At 37.4% G+C, this 21806-nt stretch overlaps 1 protein-coding gene across 6 annotated transcripts; it reads left to right on the top strand.

The window, feature by feature from the left end:
- Nucleotides 1–2343: 2343 nt before the first annotated feature.
- Nucleotides 2344–20248, top strand: LOC105051347 (uncharacterized GPI-anchored protein At1g61900). 6 transcript variants are annotated; one of them, XR_012138787.1, is made up of 10 exons: nt 2344–2631; nt 4750–4950; nt 5047–5652; nt 7365–7610; nt 7809–7820; nt 9210–9353; nt 10560–10598; nt 11536–11580; nt 16144–16318; nt 19799–20248. XR_012138787.1 is itself a non-coding variant. In XM_010931728.4 (8 exons), exons 1-8 carry the CDS (start codon nt 2568–2570, stop codon nt 19867–19869), a joined length of 1389 nt encoding a protein of 462 aa, XP_010930030.1. In that variant the 5' UTR covers nt 2393–2567; the 3' UTR covers nt 19870–20248. The 6 variants fall into 6 exon arrangements, 3 of the variants coding, with proteins under 3 accessions (XP_010930038.1, XP_010930030.1, XP_029122952.1); XR_012138786.1 differs by lacking the exon at nt 16144–16318 and having other exon boundaries at nt 19799–19854; XR_012138785.1 differs by lacking the exon at nt 10560–10598 and having other exon boundaries at nt 2389–2631.
- The last annotated feature ends 1558 nt before the right edge of the window (nt 20249–21806 follow it).

The following is a 21806-nucleotide window of genomic DNA, read 5'->3' as shown; positions in this document are numbered from 1 at the left end:
GACTTCTTATAAACCTATATAACTTTCTGTGGATATATATGACTTTTTGTGAATGTATATGACTTCTCGTGAATATATATAACTTTCTATAAATATATATGATTTTCTGTGAATATATATAATTTTTTGTGAATATATATAACTTCCTGTGAATATATATATATATATATATATATATATATATATATATATATATATATATATATATATATATATATATATATATATGTTCACAAGAAGTCATATATGTTCACAGAAAGTCATATGTCAGAAAGTCATATATATTCACACAAAGACATATGACTCGAAGTCATATATATTCACAGAAAATCATATATATTCACAAGAAGTCATATAACAAGAAGTCATACAAGGTATCAGGAAGTCATGAAGGGTATTTTCGTCATACAAAATTTTTAAATGAAAATACCAATCTACAGGCATTAAATGTGCATCGAGAAGTGGTGGCTACGTGATCCTATTGGAGGAAGCGATGCACTCCACATCGGATTTTCTACACCACATGTGGTGTACAAAGAATTTCTCATGATATGGATGGTTTTGGGCTTCAACAAGAAACCTCATGAGTGATTTCATGGCATGGCCTCCTTCGATAAGCCTGCGACATGCAGAAAAAGATCGAAGACTTCTAAGCGACAGACAGGCATCTTAGAGCAGACGATCGAAAGGGAATCACATTTTTGTGACCTTGTATAGATGTTGCCATTCATGATAGACATCTGGATATATGCCATGTGGGGCACCAAGTCCTCCAGGAGATCATCTATGTGAATTGAATAAATTCCTAGTTCTTCAGCATGTTAATGCCCATGATCATGGCAAGTTTTGGTTTCTCAAAATGAGATGAAATCCAGCAATACATTATACATCATACATAGGTCACAATCATTTCCACACAATAGTGTGGATGAGCTGCATGAGATGAGATGACACTGTATGTTACCATTCGGAAGAGATGCACAAGGTGTCAAAACCACATTTAGGACAGCAATATGGGGCTGAAGGTTAGGTCAGGTTCAACTTGGGTTGAAATCATAGGTTCGAGTCCCATCTTCAATCCAAACTTAAAAATCTTGAAAGATTTTGTTTTGAGGGGGTTCGTACAAGTTGGTGGGCCCAGATCAAGTAGGGATGGCAATTTGTCAAATTTGGGTTAGGTTGAAGTGGGTTTGGATGAAAAAAGTCCGAAATGTACCATCTCACTAATAAATGGGTTGATTTTGAGATGACCCATTTTCAACCTAAACTAAATGAGGGCCAATCTAAATGTTGGCCTATTTAGGTCAAGTTTGCCACCTGCAGGTGCATGCTATATTAGATGTAGCGATAGCAAGGCATATCTAATGATTAGCCTATATACCAAATGCATGATTATTTTACCCAAACAAAAAAAAAAAATATGATTAGAGAGCATATTTGCTATTTTCTTTATCTTCGTCTTATTTGGATTCAAATTTGTAGGCCGCAATTTATCCTTTTTTAGGTTAGAACTGATAATGGGGTATGTCTTGAGCCTAAACTATATTAATTTTTAGTTGGACTTTATGCTAGGTTTATTTAAAATTTAATATTTTTTATGTCCAAATTTGACCCATGATCAGTTTCAATTTATGTTTATCAAGAATCAAGATATATGAGGTAAATAAAGTAGAAACACCTTTAAGAGAGGAATTGCCTTAGGTAGTTTGCTATCTTTTAGAAATCAATTGAGAAAAAATCCTCACATAAAATGTTTGAAACCATTAATATAAATCTATTAGATTTTGATGATTTGCTACGTTGAAATTAGGCTCGGTTAAACTGGATAGAATAGTAAACAAGCCAAGTTCTATCTCAAATTCTAGACTAGAATTAGTTTTAGGCGGAACTCGATCAGACTCAGGTTTTATCAAGCTTGGACGTCCTAAGGAAAATTGATCCGTATTTGACAGTAAAGAGAACATGATCTTCTTATTACCGAGAGAGAGAGAGAGAGAGAACATGATCTTGCACAGCACACGAGTCTACGTTGAAGGGGTTCTTTGTAAATATCATTGATTGGAGTCGGCAAGTGGTTCACCGGGATTTCTTCACATCAGTACTCTTGCACAGCACCGGAGTCAACGTTGAAGGGGTTCTTTGAATAAATATCACTGATTGGAGTCGGCAACTGGATCACCGGGATTTCTTCACATCAGTACTCGTATAAAACGTTGCTGCGCGAAACTAGCCTGCACACGGTATCTAATAATACTAACATGGACAGGGGTTATATGTCAAAATGTATATTTTCTGGATCTGATGTGCCGATATTGCTGCAAATTCCATATAACAGTTTTGACGTAAAACCCCCCTCCCTATGCAAGCTTATTTTCGCAGGTCTCGTCTCGCCCCCGTCCGCTCCTTCGCGTTTCAAGTGTCATGAAAAATGGCAAATCGTTATCATAAAATGCTCACTCTCTTTCTGGTGCTCCGTTCACGGGTGGAGTAGCGGACACACTGCGGTGGTAATAACTGAATTCCCCACCACCACTACTCTCCCCTCATCAGAGGCCGAGGTCGCGACAATGGGAGGCCACGAGCTGCTCCATCCCACCTCATCCCCATTCGCCGCCCTTCTCCTCTTCCTCTGTGAGTCCTCCCCCCAACCCTTTCCTCGTCCTCAACATCTTTCCCTTCTCCTCGCTTCTTTTTTCCTCTTAATCTCTCTTGTTGTCCTCGCTCCAGCCGCCAAGAAACCTCAGTTCTTCTTGTTCTTTGTTTTCTTGTTGATTTCTTGGTTTAGCAAGGTGGGAGTTGGAACCTTTTTACAGAATTCTGAATTTAAGCTCGTAATTTGAGATCTGGGTTGCGGTGTAGCGTTAACCTTTCTTGGTTTTTGATTTCAAAAAGGGTTTTTAGTTTGTTCTTTCACGGATTTGTCGTGAATTTCTGATGGAGGTTGGAATTTCTTTCGCAAATTGTGGTGGACAAATTGGTTCTTGTGAAGAGGTCTTGTTTTTGCGTACTTTCTTGAAGCCAGGTTTAGGCTTTGGATTGTTCTTCCCCCCCTCTAAATTGGTGATGTTCAAATTCGGTTCTCGCGCAGAGTTCTCGCTTTTGCGAACGTTCTTGAAACTAGGTTTAGGATTTGGGTAATTCTTTCCTTTCCCTGTTTTTTTTTTTTTTTTATATTAAGACTAATTAATTAAAGTGCAGGAAGTGGTTAATTGACTTTCTTGATGTTTTCTGTGGTTTGTATTGCTATTTTCGAGGAATTGGTTCTTTGCGTAAGGATCTTCTGACCGTACTTATTGTAACCTTGTTCCTCGTTTTAGATGATGTGTCGTGGTGTTTTCTTTTTATCTAGCTATCTTGATTATAGACTGTGATGTGATAGAATGTTTGAATTTCCTATTTTTATACTACGAGTGGTCTCTTGGCTTTCTGGATGAACTTGGTAGCTGATTCACCGATTCAGTATATTTGTTCGGGATAAGGTGCGTGGCAATGTCTGAATTTCTGCTCTAGTGTTGATTCGCAATAAGCCCACATGCTACTGTAGGAACTTTTACAAGATTTTCATTGGTTTTTAAGCGATGTTTTCCTGGATTTAGAATTTTGGATTACAGTTTTTCTTTTTTCCAGGAGCATAATGTAATCTTGTCCTCAAGACATCATGACATCATGACAACAAATGCAAGTAAATTGACAGTATTGCTTTCGGCACAACTTTATGTCCACTGTTTAAAATTGACTGTAACTATTCATGTCTAGGGTCCCATTACAATGCCCAACATTTTTGTGATTTAAACCAAAGTTTCCAGTCATACGGAGGTAAACTTAAGGACATTGTTGAATCTGGTGATCTTCAGGAAAATAACTTGTCAATATGGGTAGACGTGGGTCAGATACAGTTTGAGTCATGCTCTAGCCGTAACAAACTCTAAACTGTCTCTAGGGTCTGCACCTAGATATAAACTTGAATTGCAACGTTAGATCCCTACCCATAGTGAATGTGGTATAAACTGGAATCGGGGTAATTTATCAGGTAATTATATAGTCTTTTTTTTTTTTCCAGCTGTTTTGAGTCTATTCCAACAGTTAATTTCCTCAAGCATTTGAATCTACTAAAATCTGTTGAAGTTTGAGCAAGGATTCAACAGATCAGGTCTTTGAAGTGCTAAACCTATGAACAGAGAGAAAATAATGGAGTACAGGGGCAGAAACAATGCAGTTCACATTTAGCCCCTTTTATAAAAGGATCAGACAAACAAATTTGCTGGTTTTTGACTGGTTCTGCATAACCAATCTGTTTCATGAAAACATTGAACATTAGATTGGCAGGATCATGCCAGAAACCCTGTTTTGCACCATATCTGTAGGGAATATGGATAAGCGTATATGTAATATAGATGTTATACCATATTAATCTGATCTAACTGATGAAATGTAGGTTTGCTAATAGGTATTCTTAGTTTGGTGGCATAATTTCAATATTTGACGTTTAATTTTGGAACTCTATTTTAACGTATTTTGGTTTTTAACTTGAGCTTTTTTAATCAGATTCTTGCTGCCTCTTCCATCTTTATACTTGGAAGACTTAAAAGACAACCCTTGGTCCACCTCATTTTACTTTGTTTTAACATTTACTTGACATGCTCCAACGAGGCTTTGTGTTTAATGTTGCACGATATTTCTCTCCTCTCTCTCTCTCTCTTGCTTTCTCTCTTCCTTCTTATATAACCCCTCTGTCTGCTTGCCATTCAGGTTTGCTAGAATTTTGCTGCAAAGTGGATGATGTAATAGTTCATGGCTTTCCACTGCATCAGATAGACTCTGGGCTGATAGAAGAAAAGAGCATTTTGGTGCCTGACACTTCCCTGATCAGTACTCCTCAACCATTCATTCCTCTTCTTGCACCTTCCCCAATGACACCATTTTTCAGCAATAGCACACCAAAGCTATCAGGTTTTGCAGCTTAAAATTATATTATATCTTGCAAAGGCTGAATAAATAATTGATGAAGCTGCATGAACTGCATTCCATGGTACTTCTTTCTTGTAGGACGATGTACATTAAATTTCTCTGCTGTTGACAGCTTGATAAGCACAACTGCTGTTGATTGCTTGTCCTCCTTTGCTCCTTTATTGGCCAACGTAATCTGCTGCCCCCAGTTTCAGGCCATGCTGGTCATTCTAATAGGGCAATCAAGTAAAAACACCGGAATGCTTGCCTTGGATTCTACTCAAGCAAACTATTGCCTATTAGATTATCAACAGATCTTAGAAAGTCGGGGTGCCAGTGGCAATCTTGAACAAATTTGCTCAATCCACCCATTGAACCTCACTGAAGGTTCTTGCCCTGTCAATGATATCAGCGAGTTTGAGAGTGCTATCGACTCCTCTAAACTGCTGCTTGCATGTGAGAGAGTTGATGCTGTGAACGAATGTTGCAGTCAAATATGTCAAAATGCTATACGTGAAGCTGCCACGAAGATTGCTTTGAGAGATGGTGGCTTGACAAGTATGGATATTAGTAATAACTTGCCTGAGCACTATTCTAGAATTGATGGTTGCAGAAGTATTGTCCTCAGATGGTTATCTAGTAGACTCGATCCATTATCTGCAAAGCATGTACTCAGACGGATATCCAACTGCAATGTTAACGAAGGTATCTAGAAAAGAAACCTTTATGTATGGTGCTATTCTAAAATATAGTGCTTGAAAAATCTTTAATTAGCTCAGTACTAGTTGCATATAATGTGCTTCATGATATGCATCTATTTCTTTCAATTTTTCATTTTTATATTTTTTTTAGTCTTCTCAGTTGAGGTCAAGTGGATTAACTAGATTGACCTTAGATTAATTGCCAAAGTTGTAGTTAGAGAACATGAAGACAACTGCCTGAAAGGTAGTAAAGATGGTTGTATGGTTGACTGAAGTTGTTTGAAGAATTAAGTAAAGAGCATAGTTCACTGTTGTTAAACCATTCTATTGCCTATCTTCTTCATAAATTGGATGGGTGTTACTAATTGATACAAGTAATGTTTCATTAATTCATAATACAAACACGACTGGCTATATAAATCCTTATTTGTTATCTGCTCCTACGAAGGGTATATCAAAGCTTGTTAAAAAAAGGGCGGCCTAATTCTCGAAGCTCTTGCCATTGTGGAGTCTCGGGATAGTCAAATGTATGCAGCCTTACCCCGCATGTAGAGAGAACTAATATTTAGTTCATTTATATGATTTTTTTTAGACTAATGAACTTATTAGGTTATTGTAATTTAGTTTTGTGAATAATTAAGCACAAGTCAAAACCTGATCAACTTGCTCCTGTTTTAGACTTAGATCATGTCACTAAAGGTTCTTCTTTTTTCTTTTTTAGTTTAAGGAGAAGTTAGACGAAAGGTCTAAAAGGCACTGTTAGTGGTTTCATTTAGTGCCACTTTACACTTGTTGGCATGTGACTTGGTGATAAAGCAGCTGTAAGCTGAATGACTGATCATTGATACAACATTTATGTATCTTATGTCACACACGAAAACAATAGTTTATGAATGAGTAAGCATAGGCTTGTTTGGATACCTCTCTCTCTCTCTCTCTCTCCCTCTCTCTCCATCCATCTCCACCATCCATCCATCCATAGATACATATTATCTATTAGTATATGTATATGTATGTACATATCTACGTACGTACGTATTTACCTATCTATCTACCTATCTATCTATCTATCTATCTATCTCTCTCTCTCTCTCTCTCTCTATCTATCTATATCTATATGCACATATATATCTATATCTATACACACACACACACACTTCATACAAGATTTAGAGTGCTCAATTTTAGCCTTTCTAAATAGGTTGAACAAAAGCAATCTTATCTCAGTGATTTAAATATCATGGTTGATCAGTTATTCTTCTTTAGCCACTCCCAAGTTATTTTATGTTATCGTATGAATGGCAATTTGTATCCTGTATTTCTATTTTCATATTTGTGTGGCTGACCGCCTATTATTGGAACTTTGTTTTGTGGAATGTGTACCTTCAGTACTGCCTTCCTTTTGTCATATTTAATAAAACCTATTTCAGGTAATGCTGGACTTGAACCTGTAGAATGCTTAATTGTGCTGCTAAACTTTTACTTTTTTAAGTTGAATTTATACTTGTATATGGTGCTTACTGTATTATGATTTTCGATCTTGATCATTGCTTATTCTGTTGGTTTTCGCATATTTTTCCACCAACTGTTTATCTATTGCATTTTAAAAATCATGGGATCTCACCTTTGTTTATTTTCTTCTCATTTCTTTATATAGTATTGAATATATTTATTTGGTTTCAATAATCTCACCGATAATTGTGTTTCTTGCTGCAGCATGTCCTTTAGTTTTTCCAGATACCACTAAAGTTACAGAGTATTGTGGAAACAGGATCAAGAACAATACTGCATGCTGCAGTGCAATGGATAATTATGTATCTCACTTGCAAAAGCAAAGTTTCATAACCAATTTACAAGCATTGGATTGTGCTTCATTGCTTGGTCTGAAGTTGCAAAAAATGAATGTTACCACAAACATCTATAGTTTCTGTCAGATAACTCTCAAAGATTTTTCTCTACAAGGTTAGTTGTAAGGAACCTTCAGCTATTATGCTGTAAGCTGATTTTGCTATAGCATATCCAACATGAGAAGTGGTGATATAAGAAACTGCTAAATGTTGGACATGTGGATTATTTTTCTGCTTCACTTAATTGACATACTAATGCAAATTTATGTTGTTTTTGTTTGGCCGGTGATCGTTTGGTCATATGGTGAACCAGTTGGATCTCAAGGTAGTATTTATAGCTAAACCCTAATTATGCTTTTTTTCTTTTACCTCCAATATGAATCATGATCTAGTGATTCGCTTGTCATGAACTTAGCCATAGTTAATATTAGGTAGCAATTTTAGCATAACTCTTATGCATGAAATGATTCAGCTGTTAACTCAGGGCATGGATGGTGCTTAGTGCCGCTTAACCAGATTAATTTATATCTTGCTTTTGTTGTCTCTTCCTCTCTCTTCCCCCCCCCCCCAGTTAAGCTGGATGAAGTACTTCACTTTACCACTGTACATATGGTCTTTGAACTATCGTAAAGCAGAGACTGGGGGAACACCTTCTCTTTTGTCTGAGGGAACACCTTTTCTTCTGTCTGTATGTGGGGGATACCGGAAAACTTGTAGCATTACTGTGTTTATTGCTGCAAATAAACTGACCTTTGAACCGCCTAGGCTGAGCTCATTATATGAAAGGGGTATTAAAACTTGAGTTGAGCTTAATAGCAATTGTTTAACCTCGACTCTTTCTTCATTGAATGAGCCTGAGCTTCCTAGAGTGTTGAGACTAGGCTCCTAACATAGCTGAGTGCTCCAGCTTGGGTTGTTTAACAATTGTACAAGCTCCACCTAAGCCTGTTATCAATTCCGGCCTGAGCTTTTCATGAACATGTTAGTTCGTCTGCAACTGTAACTGCGTATCTAAAGCTAAAACTAAAAATATTTTAACATGAACAGTTGGTTCATTTGCAGTCATGACCATTTTCTATTTCTTGTTTTTTAAGAAAAATATTAATGATATGAACTATTGCACATCCACCTCTTGTCCACTATGACTGAAAACCAATATGTTCCCTTTTTCTTTCAACTTTCATTCTTCTGAGACAGTCACAGTGAATATAACTGATTAAAGCATCCTTAAAAACTAATATTTAGGAAGTGTTCTTAAAGAACTCTTTCATACTCCGTTTAGAGTAGTTATGTGGACTAATTTTAATGGTTACCTTCCTATTTCAAGAAATGTACTTATTGTTTAATAAACATCGGTAGATCTTTCCACTGGAATAGAAGAAGCACTAATTTTCTTTTGGTGGTTATTTGACATTTTAGTTTTGAGCTTGAACTTTCTGTTCAGCATAAGGTTGTTACTTTGCTTTAAAGCTTATCATCGTTAGAGGCAAACCAGACATTATAGTATCAGTCATCTTCTATCCATTCAAACAATGCTTTTAGCACATCAAGTTATGCAGATAGCATAAACTAAAGCTTTTAGGTATATCCTGGATACACTTCATCTTGAAATATAAAGTTCTTTATCATGAAGTTGTATATACATAATTGTTATTAGAACTGTTGATACTTCTTGCTAAATAAATTACTTTTGTTCTTCCAATTTTTGCTCTAGAGTCTGGATGCCTCCTTCCAAGCTTGCCATCAGATGCAATGTTTGACCCTTCTTCTGGAATCAGCTTCACATGTGATCTGAATGACAATATTGCAGCTCCTTGGCCCTCTGCATCTGGAGCTCCAACATCTTTCTGCAACAAATGTATGTCCATGATCCATATAAATGCCTGATTTTCTTCTTCCTTTTCCCTTATTTATCTTTGCTTTGGATTGTGAAATGTGCACCAATTATGCAGTTTGGAAACTGAAAAGATTTAAGTTCTTATATTTTGTTCCATTTAGGGTGGTAAGTAAAGAGTTTATTTGGTAACATGAGAGGCAACTACATGCACCAAAAATATGCAGTTCTGATACTGAAAATATTTAAGTTCTTATATTTTGTTCCATTTAGGGTCGCAAGTAAAGAGTTTATTTGGTAGTAACATGAGAGGCAACTTTAAAATATCAAATGACCATACCATAACCTCCTAAAAGACTGCTAATACCCCTGTAATTTTATAAATTACTTGCAAGTTGCAACCTGTAACTTATAATTTTTTTTTTTTTTAATGCACATCTTATTGAATTAAAGTGTGGAACTATGATGCAGTTTACGTCGGTTGTCACGTGGTTGCACATACACGGGAATCCGACATGACATTCCTAAAATCTAGATATGACAGCCAGCTTGGTCATATATATGAACATACATCTATGCTTTTTTTTTTTTTTTTTAATTTTTAATCTGTGATCTGTACGTGTATATTAGTTAATTATGGGTTAGATAACACGTCAAGCTGGTTTTTCTATTGTAGATGGAAAAGACAAATATAAAAACTTATCTTTTACCTAAATCATGTTTTTTAATAGGTTTATGAATTTTCACTTGTGAGCGCAATAGGGCCAGCATCCTTATGTGCTCGCTGTGATGCCTTGCTAATAGTAGCTGGAGCACTGTTTGTTTAAGTTTTGTATGAAGTTGTCTTCTTTAAGTATCATACATTTTCAGCACTCAGCATCTGAACATCCAAAATCTTCCTGCAACAAGTGTATGTCCATGATCCACATAGATGTCTGTTCTACTTGCTTCTTCTTCTTTTCCCTGCCATCTTTGCTTTGAGTTGTGAATGTGCACCAAATTATGCAGTTTTATTCCGGAAAAGATTTCACGGGCATATTTATCCGTTTCAGTTTCATTTGGGATAGTAAGCGACATGAGTTTATTTAGCAACATGAGATGCAACTTTAAAATATTAAATGACCATGCTATATGCTCCTAAAATACTGCTGATACCCCTATGATTTTATGAAATTCTTGGAACCTGTAATGGGAAAAAAAAATTTCAACATGCATCTTCTTGAATTAAAGAATGGAGCTATGATGCGGTTGACATGGGCGACAAATATGGGATCCAGCAATGACTTTGCTAAACTAGATAAGATAGAAGGCATGGTCATATATATGTATATGTGGATAAACATTTTTTTTTTGGTCAATAATCTGTACATGTATATGAGTTATATACGTGTCATATGAAAAGTCAAGTTGCTTTATTCTATTGTAGACCCAAAAAGGTAAATATAAAAACTTAACATTTTACCTAGATCTGTTATTTAATAGCTTTATTAATTTTCACTGGTGAGTGCAAAGGGCCAGCATCCTTTTGTGCTCGCTGTGATGCATTGCTATCTGCAGCTGGAGCACTGTTTGTTTAAGTTTTATTTGAAACTTTCTTCTCTACATACCATATCGCAATAATTTGACAGTAATCTTTAGCAATCCCTTCCACTTGAATACATGTATAGATTGTTTGTCTATGCAAGATATGCCAAAACCATGTGTTACTATTTTTTATTTTTTTTTGAAATATCTCCACAGTTAGGTTAAACAAAATGAATCATTTAGATCTAACTGTCAAACATTGCTTTTGGAATGAAACTGTAAAGATTGGCTTTGTCATAGAAGTGAAATCTCACAGTTATGTATGTTTTCTATTTTAAGAATATGATCTTTGATTCTTTATTCTTTTTGCCCTTTTAATTGCTGTCAGATTTGTACCTTTTCTAATGTAAATCATATGATAGAAGATAATGTTGCAATATTTGCACATGCATGTAATGTTTTCAGGAATTGATATTTAGTTCAGCAGAATTTGCTCTAATATTAAGTCAATCCTTTACATTTAATAAAACTAGTTGAATAAGTGAGTTCTTGAAGCCACAAATACTTCTTTTTTTGCATACAACTCATTGCATTGGTGATAAACTCTTGATTTAAAAATCTTCTTTTCCTTTCCATTTTGTGTTAGATGTTTAATCTTTGGCACGTTCTTTGATTTGTGCAGCTGTCAACTTGCCTGAACTTCCAGCTGCAACATCTGCACACATTGGTTAGTATCATGATTGCTATTCTAAATGCTTTTCTTCACCCACCTTCATACAGCTTACCCTTCCATTGATTTCCGAAGGGATTATCATGAGGTTCTTCTTTGCTTGAATTTTCATATTTGAATGATGATGCACATTTGAAAATAAATAGCATGACTACAAAAGTATCTCCATTTTGAGTTTTTGAAGGTCAAGATGGTCCCACCTTTCTTAGGAGTCAGGATGTGGTTTTCCCCCATTTTTGCAAAGCGCACCTGCAGACATGGTGCTACAGATGCAATAATGCATGTTAAGTGGAATTTCAGTCATAAGACACCTTTGAAGTCCCTCCCTGCAATAACATCATCTCTACCATCCTGCAGTGCTGCTAGCTGCTATGTGGTGTTGCTGGCACTGGATATCATGGACCTGTGATGAAATAAAATAAAAAATGCAAAATAATCAATTAGTCACTTGCAATAAATTTACTATATTCAAATTATAAAGCTAAAAGAAAATGCTCTAGCTCACACGCACATTAGGATCTAACTAAGAAATGTCTAGATCAATAAGAGCTCTCACTATCGAGAAATCTTTGTAACTTCATTCTAATTTAATGAACTATTTAAAAGTATAATTGCAAAAAGCAATTTTGCAAGCCATGAGGTATGAATTGAAAGAACAATATTATTTTCATATTTATGTGTATTTTTGATTCATGAGTATTAGATTTATTTCATGAAAATCCTTACTTTCTTGTTTTAGAAGTCCTTTTAATTTTGATACTTAAAACTGAATAATCGGACACCAAGTCCTATATGAACAACCTGCATCTTAACATGAATGTCCTTTTTGTAACAAAATTTTTTAGTTTTAAAAGAAAAGCAATAAAATCAATGGTATATTTTTAAATAAATCAGGATAACCTTTCCTGCATGTTGAGGCTTCCCTGAAATACCCTAATTGGTGAAAATTGTGCCGTGTTATACTGACATCCTTTTTTCCCAAGAGTTGTATTGAAAAACTGAAGGAAAAAAAGAAACACATATCTTTCCCAATAAATTGAGAATGTATTTCTCCAATTTCCATAGTTGTGCTGAGCACCATACTTTTATCTTCTTTAATATGCTTAAACTCTCAAATCTGTCATGATCTTAGCTTCAGAGTGAGGTTGGCAACTTTCTTAGAAATACAATTAAAAGAAATGAAAATAGTGAAATGAGGAAACTTGTGCAGCCCCTTTTTTTAGGGGATTTTCAGTGGGTTCTAGGGGTTTGGTGACAAGAACTGGTACCTTTAAATGAGGGTCAACTGCAGCTGAAATTTTGAATGATAGTTTAATGTGTTGACACATCATAATGCCATTGAAGAGGGTTGAAGGGAGGAAGAGAGTGTATGACTTATTGAAACTTTATATTAAAATTGTTACTCCCATGACATTTGTTTGACAATTTTTTTTAAAATTTATAAATGTCAGTAGACTTAATTTCAATTGAATCAAATTGTTTTACCTTTTCTTTAAAAAAAGGGGGAAAGTTTTACCTAACATATAGTCAATGTGAAACTTTTGCCGAATGTAATTTACCAGTTAATGCTCTTATACTGAACAAACATTGTTACAAGACTCATCTAATAATCAACTATTTAACAATCGGTTGGGAACATAAGATATTCATGTGACAAGTTAATAAATAATGAGACTGATCTGCTGATAACATCAACATGCGAAACAAAGAAATGCAGTGTGTCAAACTATCTTAAGACTGGGCTTCTTTTAGAGCTCTTCCCTTGCAACCATGCCTCCCTATGACCCTAAAAGAGTGGTATATTTTAAGGTTGTTATGATGAAAACAACATGCAATTTCTTTCTACTGCTTTCAGTAATTTGGGGATGAATACTGAACCATGGCATTCATTGCTTGATATTTTTTTTCAGCCACTATGTTTTAGTCAGTGACCTTTCTCTTGGTTGAATAATGAAGAAGAGCAACCTTTTAAAAAAGAGAAAGAACAACAGAGAAACAAATGATCGATTATTGAGTTAGGTACAATCATGCATGACATATTACCAACAGAGGGTCATTAGTTGCAGTGACCATTATAACATTACTAAATGTGATCATGCTTGAAAGAAACATGATCTATATTTGGTTCTGAATAAAAATAAGATCTTCAATTTAACAAACATAACAACTAGTGCATAATTCAGGCAAAAATTAGACTTGGGTGGGGCAAGAGGAAGTGGTGGGGTTGGAGTGGCTTCCCAACTGGCTGTGAAAGGAGAGGGGAGAGTGTAGCCTGAGGACTGATGGGTCATTGGGCGACCAAGGTGCAGGATTGAGGACTAGGGGTGGCAAGGATCGGTAGGGAAAAGAGGGGATGAGGACTAATGATTCACTAAGAATAAGGAGGATGGGGGACAATTAAAGTCGAGGAAAACCGGCATTCCTATGGCATTTTGATGATGGCTGGTGTTGTTGTAGTCAAAGTAATGCCAAAGATAATAGATGGAAAGAGAGGTTCGTCCTCTTCATGAAAGGCAAGACAATGCTTATGCGATCGGTCTTGAGCTCCATACCAGTCTATCTCTTGGCGAACATGATTGTGCCAAGCTTTTGTCTCAGATGGTTGGAGCAACTATTTCAGAATTTCTATGGGGCTCAAGGAACGATAGTTATGAACTCCACTTGCTATCCTGGGAGGTAGTTTGCTAGTTTGTGGAGAATGGAGGCCTTAGGATTCTGTCTTTTTTCGTCATGAGGGAGGTTTCGATCACCAGACATGCTATCAGATTTTTTATCCAGTCGGATTGTTAATGGAGCAGGATGATGAGGGCTCGATATGGGGCGTGGAGTTAGGGGTCCAAGATCCAGATTGTTGGAGCTGCTCTTTCATCTAGAAGGAGATTTGTGCCCGCATCCCAGCAGCTTTGGCCCAGATTAGATGGTTGATTGGGGATCGAAGGTCGGTGTATGTGAGCCAGGATGCTTGGATTTTTAGTTGACTTTTCGATTAGTGGCCGACCTACGTCAGCATGGAAGTGGATGACCAGCTTCGAGTCTGTGACCTGCTCACTATCGATGATAGGGGTTGAAGAGTACAGGACATCATCCATCTTTTCAATGGCCCATTCGTTGATTGGATTCTCACCATCTTGATCTCTATGCATCATAGCCAGGACTTGAGGATGTGGGGTCATTATTTCTGCCCTAGAGCTCCCACGAGAGATCTGTCTGAGATATATAGGTTTGCGGTGAGTACCAGGATTGAGGTTGTCTGGATCTAGAGAGTGGCTGCTTATCTCAGGATGAGATTTTTTTTCTAGAAGATTGCCTGGGACCGACTTTCGATGCATATGATACTCAGGGATAGGGGTATGGAGCTTATGGTTTTCTATCCAGTCTGTGGATTGGAGGATGAGTCGATGGAGCATGCTCTCCTGCGATGTCCGAGAGCAAGGCTGATTTGGAGGAGGGCGGGTGGTCAGTCGTGGGAGACGAGTAGTGGTCCTTGGCTATATCTCTTTCTGGATGCGATCTGTTGTACTACTGAGGAGTTGACCTATGCCTAGGGGGAAGGATAGTGTATGTTGCCTACCAAATCTTGTTCTCTAAGAGTAGCTTGGTCTTCGAAGTAGAGGTGGTATCCGCTCATCGGGTGTTGGAGAGCCTTCTACTTGGTCATGGACTACAGCCACTTGGACGCTGTCAGCCCTCTCCTTGACACCTCTATTTTCTGGGGCTCCTATGCTGCTCCTGCAGCGACTCGGAAGGTTATTTTCATTTCTTGGAGGTCTCTTCTTTTGGGGTTTGTCAAGAGAAATTTTGACGGTAGTGTCAGAGATGGTGGTGCTGGCTTTGTCATCCGGAGACTGGATGTCAAATTACTGATGGCAGGGGGTTCACATCTCTTTAAGCCTTCCGTCCTAGGAGCTGAGCTTCGCACCGTCTAGGATGATATTATCTGTGCCCGACAGGAGCTGCGGGTGAGAGGATCATCATTGAGGGAGACTGCCATCGTGATAGGTTGGATTCGGGATGATATGAGGTAGTTGGAGGCCTATCCGCTCCTTCATGATATCCGGATCTATCTTCGTGACTTCGTTGTGGTGTCTGCTTAGCACGTCTTTCGAGAGACGAACAACGTGGCTAATTAGGTCACCTCCTATGTGGCTGAGCACACTGGTGATTGGAACTGATGTCAGGATTAGACTTGCCCACGAGCCTTGCAAGATATTTTGTTTTTTGATCTTTTAGGATGTACTCAGGTTAGATTGGTGTGAGCACCCACTTGTAACCCCCCCCCCACCGCCCAAAGAAAAAAAAAGAGGAGAGGTTGGGATTGAGGACCTAGGAAGTGGACAGGAGAGATAGCTAGGGGGTTAAGGATGAGGAATTATGCATGTTGAACCATTTTAACATATAATAAGATATAGCTTGCTTATCTGACAAATTTCTTATGAGTATGGGAAGATATTTTGTTATGCCAGGAAGTTTTGGAAGGTCAGCGATTGGTAATGTTTTCTTCTTGAAGTCATATTTTTATATAATTAACAAATTTGATGGTTACTTTTCTTCTTGGAGCAGATAAGATGTTGGAAATCTCATAGCATAGGTGAGATGTTGACGACCTACCATTTGTAGTGTGATGTTCTCAACTCCTTTTTTGAAGCCAGTGAGATGTTAAGCAGCATTCTTTCACCCTTCTGTCCTTTGGTTATCAAATCCAGTTTTTCCTTCAGACCTTTGGGGTGGAAAAAAGGCATGTGACAGATCTGAAACTTAATCACCTTCCAGCTATCTGGAATCAAATTGAAGAATTTTCTGCACAATTATTGTCATTCATTAGTATAATCTTACTCAGATACTAATCATCATTATGCTACCTTTAAAAAAGCTCCATTCCTAATCTTTCAACTGGATAATATGCCATAGCAGGTCACCTGGTTCAATTGGTCAACAATTTGGCTTCATACTGTTGAGGTGATTGATTTCTTTTGCAATTGCTTGAAGATTTTGAAGAAGAAAAGATTTACACATTTAAATTGACCCTGCATAAACATGACAGAGATATATGGTTGAGCCTATGGAAGTCATGAACAAGGCAGGAGAGCAAGTGCAAGGACTAATCATGTTGGATGAGTTTCCAATTGAGTTTCAGGGTGTAAGAACCTCCACATTAAATAGATAATACTAAATGCAACTTTGGATGAAGTTTAAACTGAAAGAGGCTGATGATTAGTGGCAAAGTGAGGGCCACTTGTGATTACTTTTTGTTATCTTGAAATGATTATTACGAAGAGTGAATTAATTGATGAATAAAACTTAATGAACTTGTGAAAAAGCAACTCAAACTGAAAGGTACCTTTGCGGTGGTATGTGATCATTTCTGGTAAGACTTGGAGAATTATGGTTCTTGGAGTTGGAGATGTTGTATATTTAGTTAATGTGGTCATAAAGTGGTCCTAGGCTGATAAGCATTGTATAAATGTGAATGTGGAAAGGTTGACATTTAGTACAAGAAACAAGATATTGCTGGAAATTAATATATTGGGTAATTGAATGGAGTGGGTTGACATGTTTCTTGCCTAGTGCAGAACAAAGTTCCTGAAGTCAAGAGGAGCTTATTTTGTTGTGGAATGGATGTAATCAAACAAGACCTTGGAGAATACTAGATGAAGGTAGTGTTGTGGTGAGAAAATGCTAGAAAGTTTGGCACTTGCTGGATGTTGTAGCTCTTGGTAGGAAGAGAACAAATCCCCAGAGTATCCTGTAGATGGAATGAAGCTTGTTTGCTATGGTTATGGTTTCCTGATTTGTCATGCATCGATGCTGTTCCTCGTGGAAGCAGTTAATCTTTTTGAATTCTCTCTGATGGCCCTATCAATTGATATGGAACACCTTGACAATCCTCTTCTTACCTTTCAGTTATGATGGCACTTTACCTGTCTTGATGCTTTCATTATAGAGGTTCAGGTTAGGTCCGGCTGTCCTCAGACCACTTGATGGTCCAAGGATGGCAGATGCCATTGGATTACTCAGATATGATGAGATTGTTTGGATGGTGAATGGCAGAAAAATGCCCATTAGTCAGATCAACTTTGATTCTGTCTCTCCTTTTCACCCTCATTCCATCTCCTCCTCTTTCTAATCTTCTCAGATTTCTATCTTGCCCGCACTCCTTCCTGCTCCTCACCTCTCCTTGCATGCTCGTCCTCACAGCCAACTCTACCATCTTGACAGTGCCACTGTGCACTCAATCCATGATCCTCTTCTTCGCCTTTGCCATTGCCACTATTGCTGGGTTCATGCCAGTGTTGTTAAAGACCCTAGGTGCACCTAAGTGCTAGGAGCCTAGGCGCAGGCGCGCATCTGAGAGAAGTCAGGCACCAAAAATAGAAAAATAGGGAACTGGTTATAGACAAAAATTTCAACAAGTAAAAACTAGCATCCTGTTATTAAAAAGTAAAAACAGAAAAAGATCTAGCTATAGACAAGAAGTCTAGCATGTAAAAACTAGCTCTAATTAACCCAAAAATAATCAAAGAACTAGCTATAGACAAAGATTTCAGCAAGTAAAAACTAGCATTCTGTTATTAAAAAGTAAAAACAGAAAAAGATCTAGCTATAGACAAGAAGTCTAGCATGTAAAAATTAGCTCTAATCCAAAAATAGTCAAATAAGTACTTTCTAAATTCCTAATTGGCTAATCCTCTTCCCCTCATCATCAAGCAAATCAGTTTCATTATTTTCTTCTTGTTCTTCTTCAATATCTTTCTTATACTTATCATCTGTCTCCTCTTCTGATTCATCTACAAGTTGCACTTGGGATGGTGTTAGGCGATGAAATGAGATAGAGGTGCTTCTTGGGTGGTGAGATGAGATGGAGTCTAATGGAGACGCTTCTGCTTCTGTCTTTTGATTCTTTTAGACGATTCCAAGAGCTTCATGTAGGTTTTTAAAACTTATTTGACTTTCAATGATGTCTTTTCAATCTCTATTTACTATAATTGATCTTTTCTATATACTATAACTGATCTTTTCTATTTCTTAGAAACTAAAAATTAATACTTGCTGGAATCCTGCACTCCGTGGACGTCCAAGAGGCGGCTTATTGCGCCTCTGAACAGTGCAGAGGCGTGCGCTTGAGGCACCTAGGCTGTCGCCTCGCCTAGGGGGTACAGAGGCGACGACCTTTGCACCTAGTGCCTTTTGCATCTGAGGTGCATCTTTAATAACATTGGTTCATGCAACGTTGAGGCCTTTGGAAATGAAGCATTTCTCATCCTCAGTGATGAGGCAGATCGGATGAAAATGATGAGCTTCATCATTGGGGTTAGGACGTAGGTTGAGAGAGGGAGGGGGACTGGATAATGTTTCTCTTTTTATCGTATTACATCGATCTCATTGTGTTCGAGTAAATCTCCAACGGTGTCCACATCATTAGACTGTCAAGTGGTCTGATGACCATTGGACCTAGACTGAACCCTAATTACTGGATGCCAATTTTAAGTTTTATTTGGTGTAGTTTGGATAAATATATTATGTGTGTGCAGTTTTCGTGGAACCCTAATTATAGGATGCCAATTTTAAGTTTTATTTGGTGTAGTTTGGATAAATATGTTATGCGAGTGCAGTTTTTGTGGGGACCTGTACGGGGATGTGTGTTAAGTCACACAATGCTTATATGCTGCGTATATGTTGAGTATCGATATAGAGCCAAAGAACCCAAAGGATATCTTTTGGCTAGTTTTTTTGGATGTGGTCCTAAATTGTTACCAATGACATTGCTAACTCGGTCTACGGCCTTTGTTTGAGTAGGGGATGCAATAGCATGGACTCATTTAGGACTACCATGGCTGGATGGTAGTGTTTGTGATTGGATGATTGGATTTGGACTTCCGATGAGGATTATAGGATTTAAACAGGGGGAGAATATGAGGATCTGTGTGGATGTATGTTTAGTCCCATATTGGTTGTGCATTAGAGAGATCCTAGATATTTATATAGGTTCGTGAAATCTATATGGTATCTTCTGACTAGCCTTTTCCAGTAAAGTCCTATGTTGTTACAATTTTAACATATTTGAACTGTTGGGATATTGATTTTGCCAATCAAACTCCTAGTTTCTTATTCTGTTGGGTGCAATTTTGTCCAATGCTGTTTGGGAAGTTAAAATGTTAGGTTATTTATTTCTCGATGAAGTTAACTTTCTATTTTACTTATGTTTCTTTTCTTTCAGCTGAAAATGAAAAAGACATGAAGCTTCCGTTGCTCATTGCTTTGCTGGTGGTCCTTCAAATGCTTTCATGATCCTGCAGTGGGCATCAGTTTCAATCATTATTATATTTGATAGGATGCTGCTACCAGATAGTTTGGGACAAGGCTTGATGATTATGGATAGGCATGATCTTATTGGTCATCACATCATTGACAAAGGATTTAACCAAAGGGTTTTCCCAACACAGTAACAGCATTCTGTGATACAGGTTTTTTATTGAAGTTCTAGCAACCATAATTCTTGCAAGCAATATAATAATGCCTTGTAAAGGGAGGGGGAAATCCAGAGGGGGGAACTATGTAAATATTTTGAGATCTGTAATCCCATTTGGAGCTCCTTCATAGAAACTTTTCCAAGAAACTTTTGTCAGCAATTGAATGTAAATTTAGGTCAATCAATACTATCATCTCATCTCTCGGTGTCCACCTTTTTTTTTTTTTTTTTTTCTTGAGGTGGGGGCGGGAGGTGTTGGTGTGGAGTACTCCAGTTACTGTTGGAGTGTCTGCATGGATGCCAATCCGATTGTATGGCTGTGGTGGAAGCCTAAAATTCATAAATATCATAGCCTGTTCCTTGCCCAAGCTCACGGATCGGTTGCACGTGAAGAATGTTGACCGGGGGCTCTTTGGGTTGATGTTGAGAGACTTTGCTAGTAGAGCTAAAACTAAAAAAGAAACTAACAAACATTATTATTTTAATATAATTCTTTAATATTTTCATATTATTTTCAAATTTTTGTTATTTACAGGGATATTTTGTGTGATCAGTAAGCGTATTTGATTCACAGGTTAGATAAAGTAGTTTTATTTATTTTTTGAACAAATGTTTGATATCCTTGTGCGGCTTCTTAGAAGTCGCAACGTTCCACAGTCTTTACGAAGGGAACTTAGCGTAAAGGAATATTATAAAATCCTACTTGTCAAATGCTACGTGGCGATGAGCAATTGCATTTCTATAGTAAATTATCTTCAAAAAGGAAGATTTATATAGCCGCATATTAAGCTACAAATCGAAGCGGTTTTCGCTAGTTTCTCTAATAATCTTATAATAACAAATAGGAAGAAATACTCTTGCTAGGTTTTGCAGGAATTCGATCATGTTTTTCATGTGTTACTTGTAAATTAGAAAGCTGAGAAGGACGTACACGAGTGTTTCTTACGAATTTGAGTTGAAGGGGAAATCTGTTTTCTAGAAACCATGTTGCATATCAGGTGAATTCAATCCCCATGACGTCTTCCCAGGAAGAACAAAAGTAGTCGGACGGAATGGCAGCTGAAAATGAGCAGTCAAAAATTTTGAACAGGTTGACGACTGAGAGAACGATTCCATTCTACATAGGCTTTGGGAATCTTCACAGAGGATAGCTTGTAACTTTGTCTTTCTCCGGCCCGTTCGATCATGAAGCTTAGGTTGTCCTTGCCCAAGGCTCAACCATGCATGTAGCTTTTGATCACCACATTGGCATTTTACATGTGAAAGTGATTTTGGGTTAACAAATAAGATTGCCAATTTTTCTCGGCCTATAATCTGGATTCTGGACTTGGTTTCTGGCTAGGTTGCGCCATGCCTGACCTCTTATCAACAACCCAACTATTGAAGCCTGCCATGTTGATGGAGTCCAGAGTTTCCGATTACCTGCCTTGTTCCTCTCGTGACTAAGTGGTATGTTGTTTAACATTTGATTTGATATTGCGTGTGTGGTTAAGCTGGGGGATAACAATTGGACTTTGGGCCGGTTGCTATCAGGTTCGCATCATTTTTCAAGTTTCATAAGCAATGATCTTTGAAATATGTGAGTTCGATGTTCACTACATCATGGCCTAGAAATATAAGCTAATGATTCATAGTTATCTTCTTTGGATATGTTGTGAGCTCATTACTTGGTAGACCAAATTTCTTACGGAGATGCTTTGGGGTGCTCGCAAAGGTTTATTAAACCCACAATCACTGACTCAGCAACTTCACCAAT

The sequence above is a fragment of the Elaeis guineensis genome, chromosome 2 (assembly GCF_000442705.2).
Source record: "Elaeis guineensis isolate ETL-2024a chromosome 2, EG11, whole genome shotgun sequence".
Classification (NCBI taxonomy): Eukaryota; Viridiplantae; Streptophyta; class Magnoliopsida; order Arecales; family Arecaceae; genus Elaeis; species Elaeis guineensis.
Note: the sequence above shows the minus strand (reverse complement) of the source record. Positions and strands in the feature narration are given on the sequence as shown.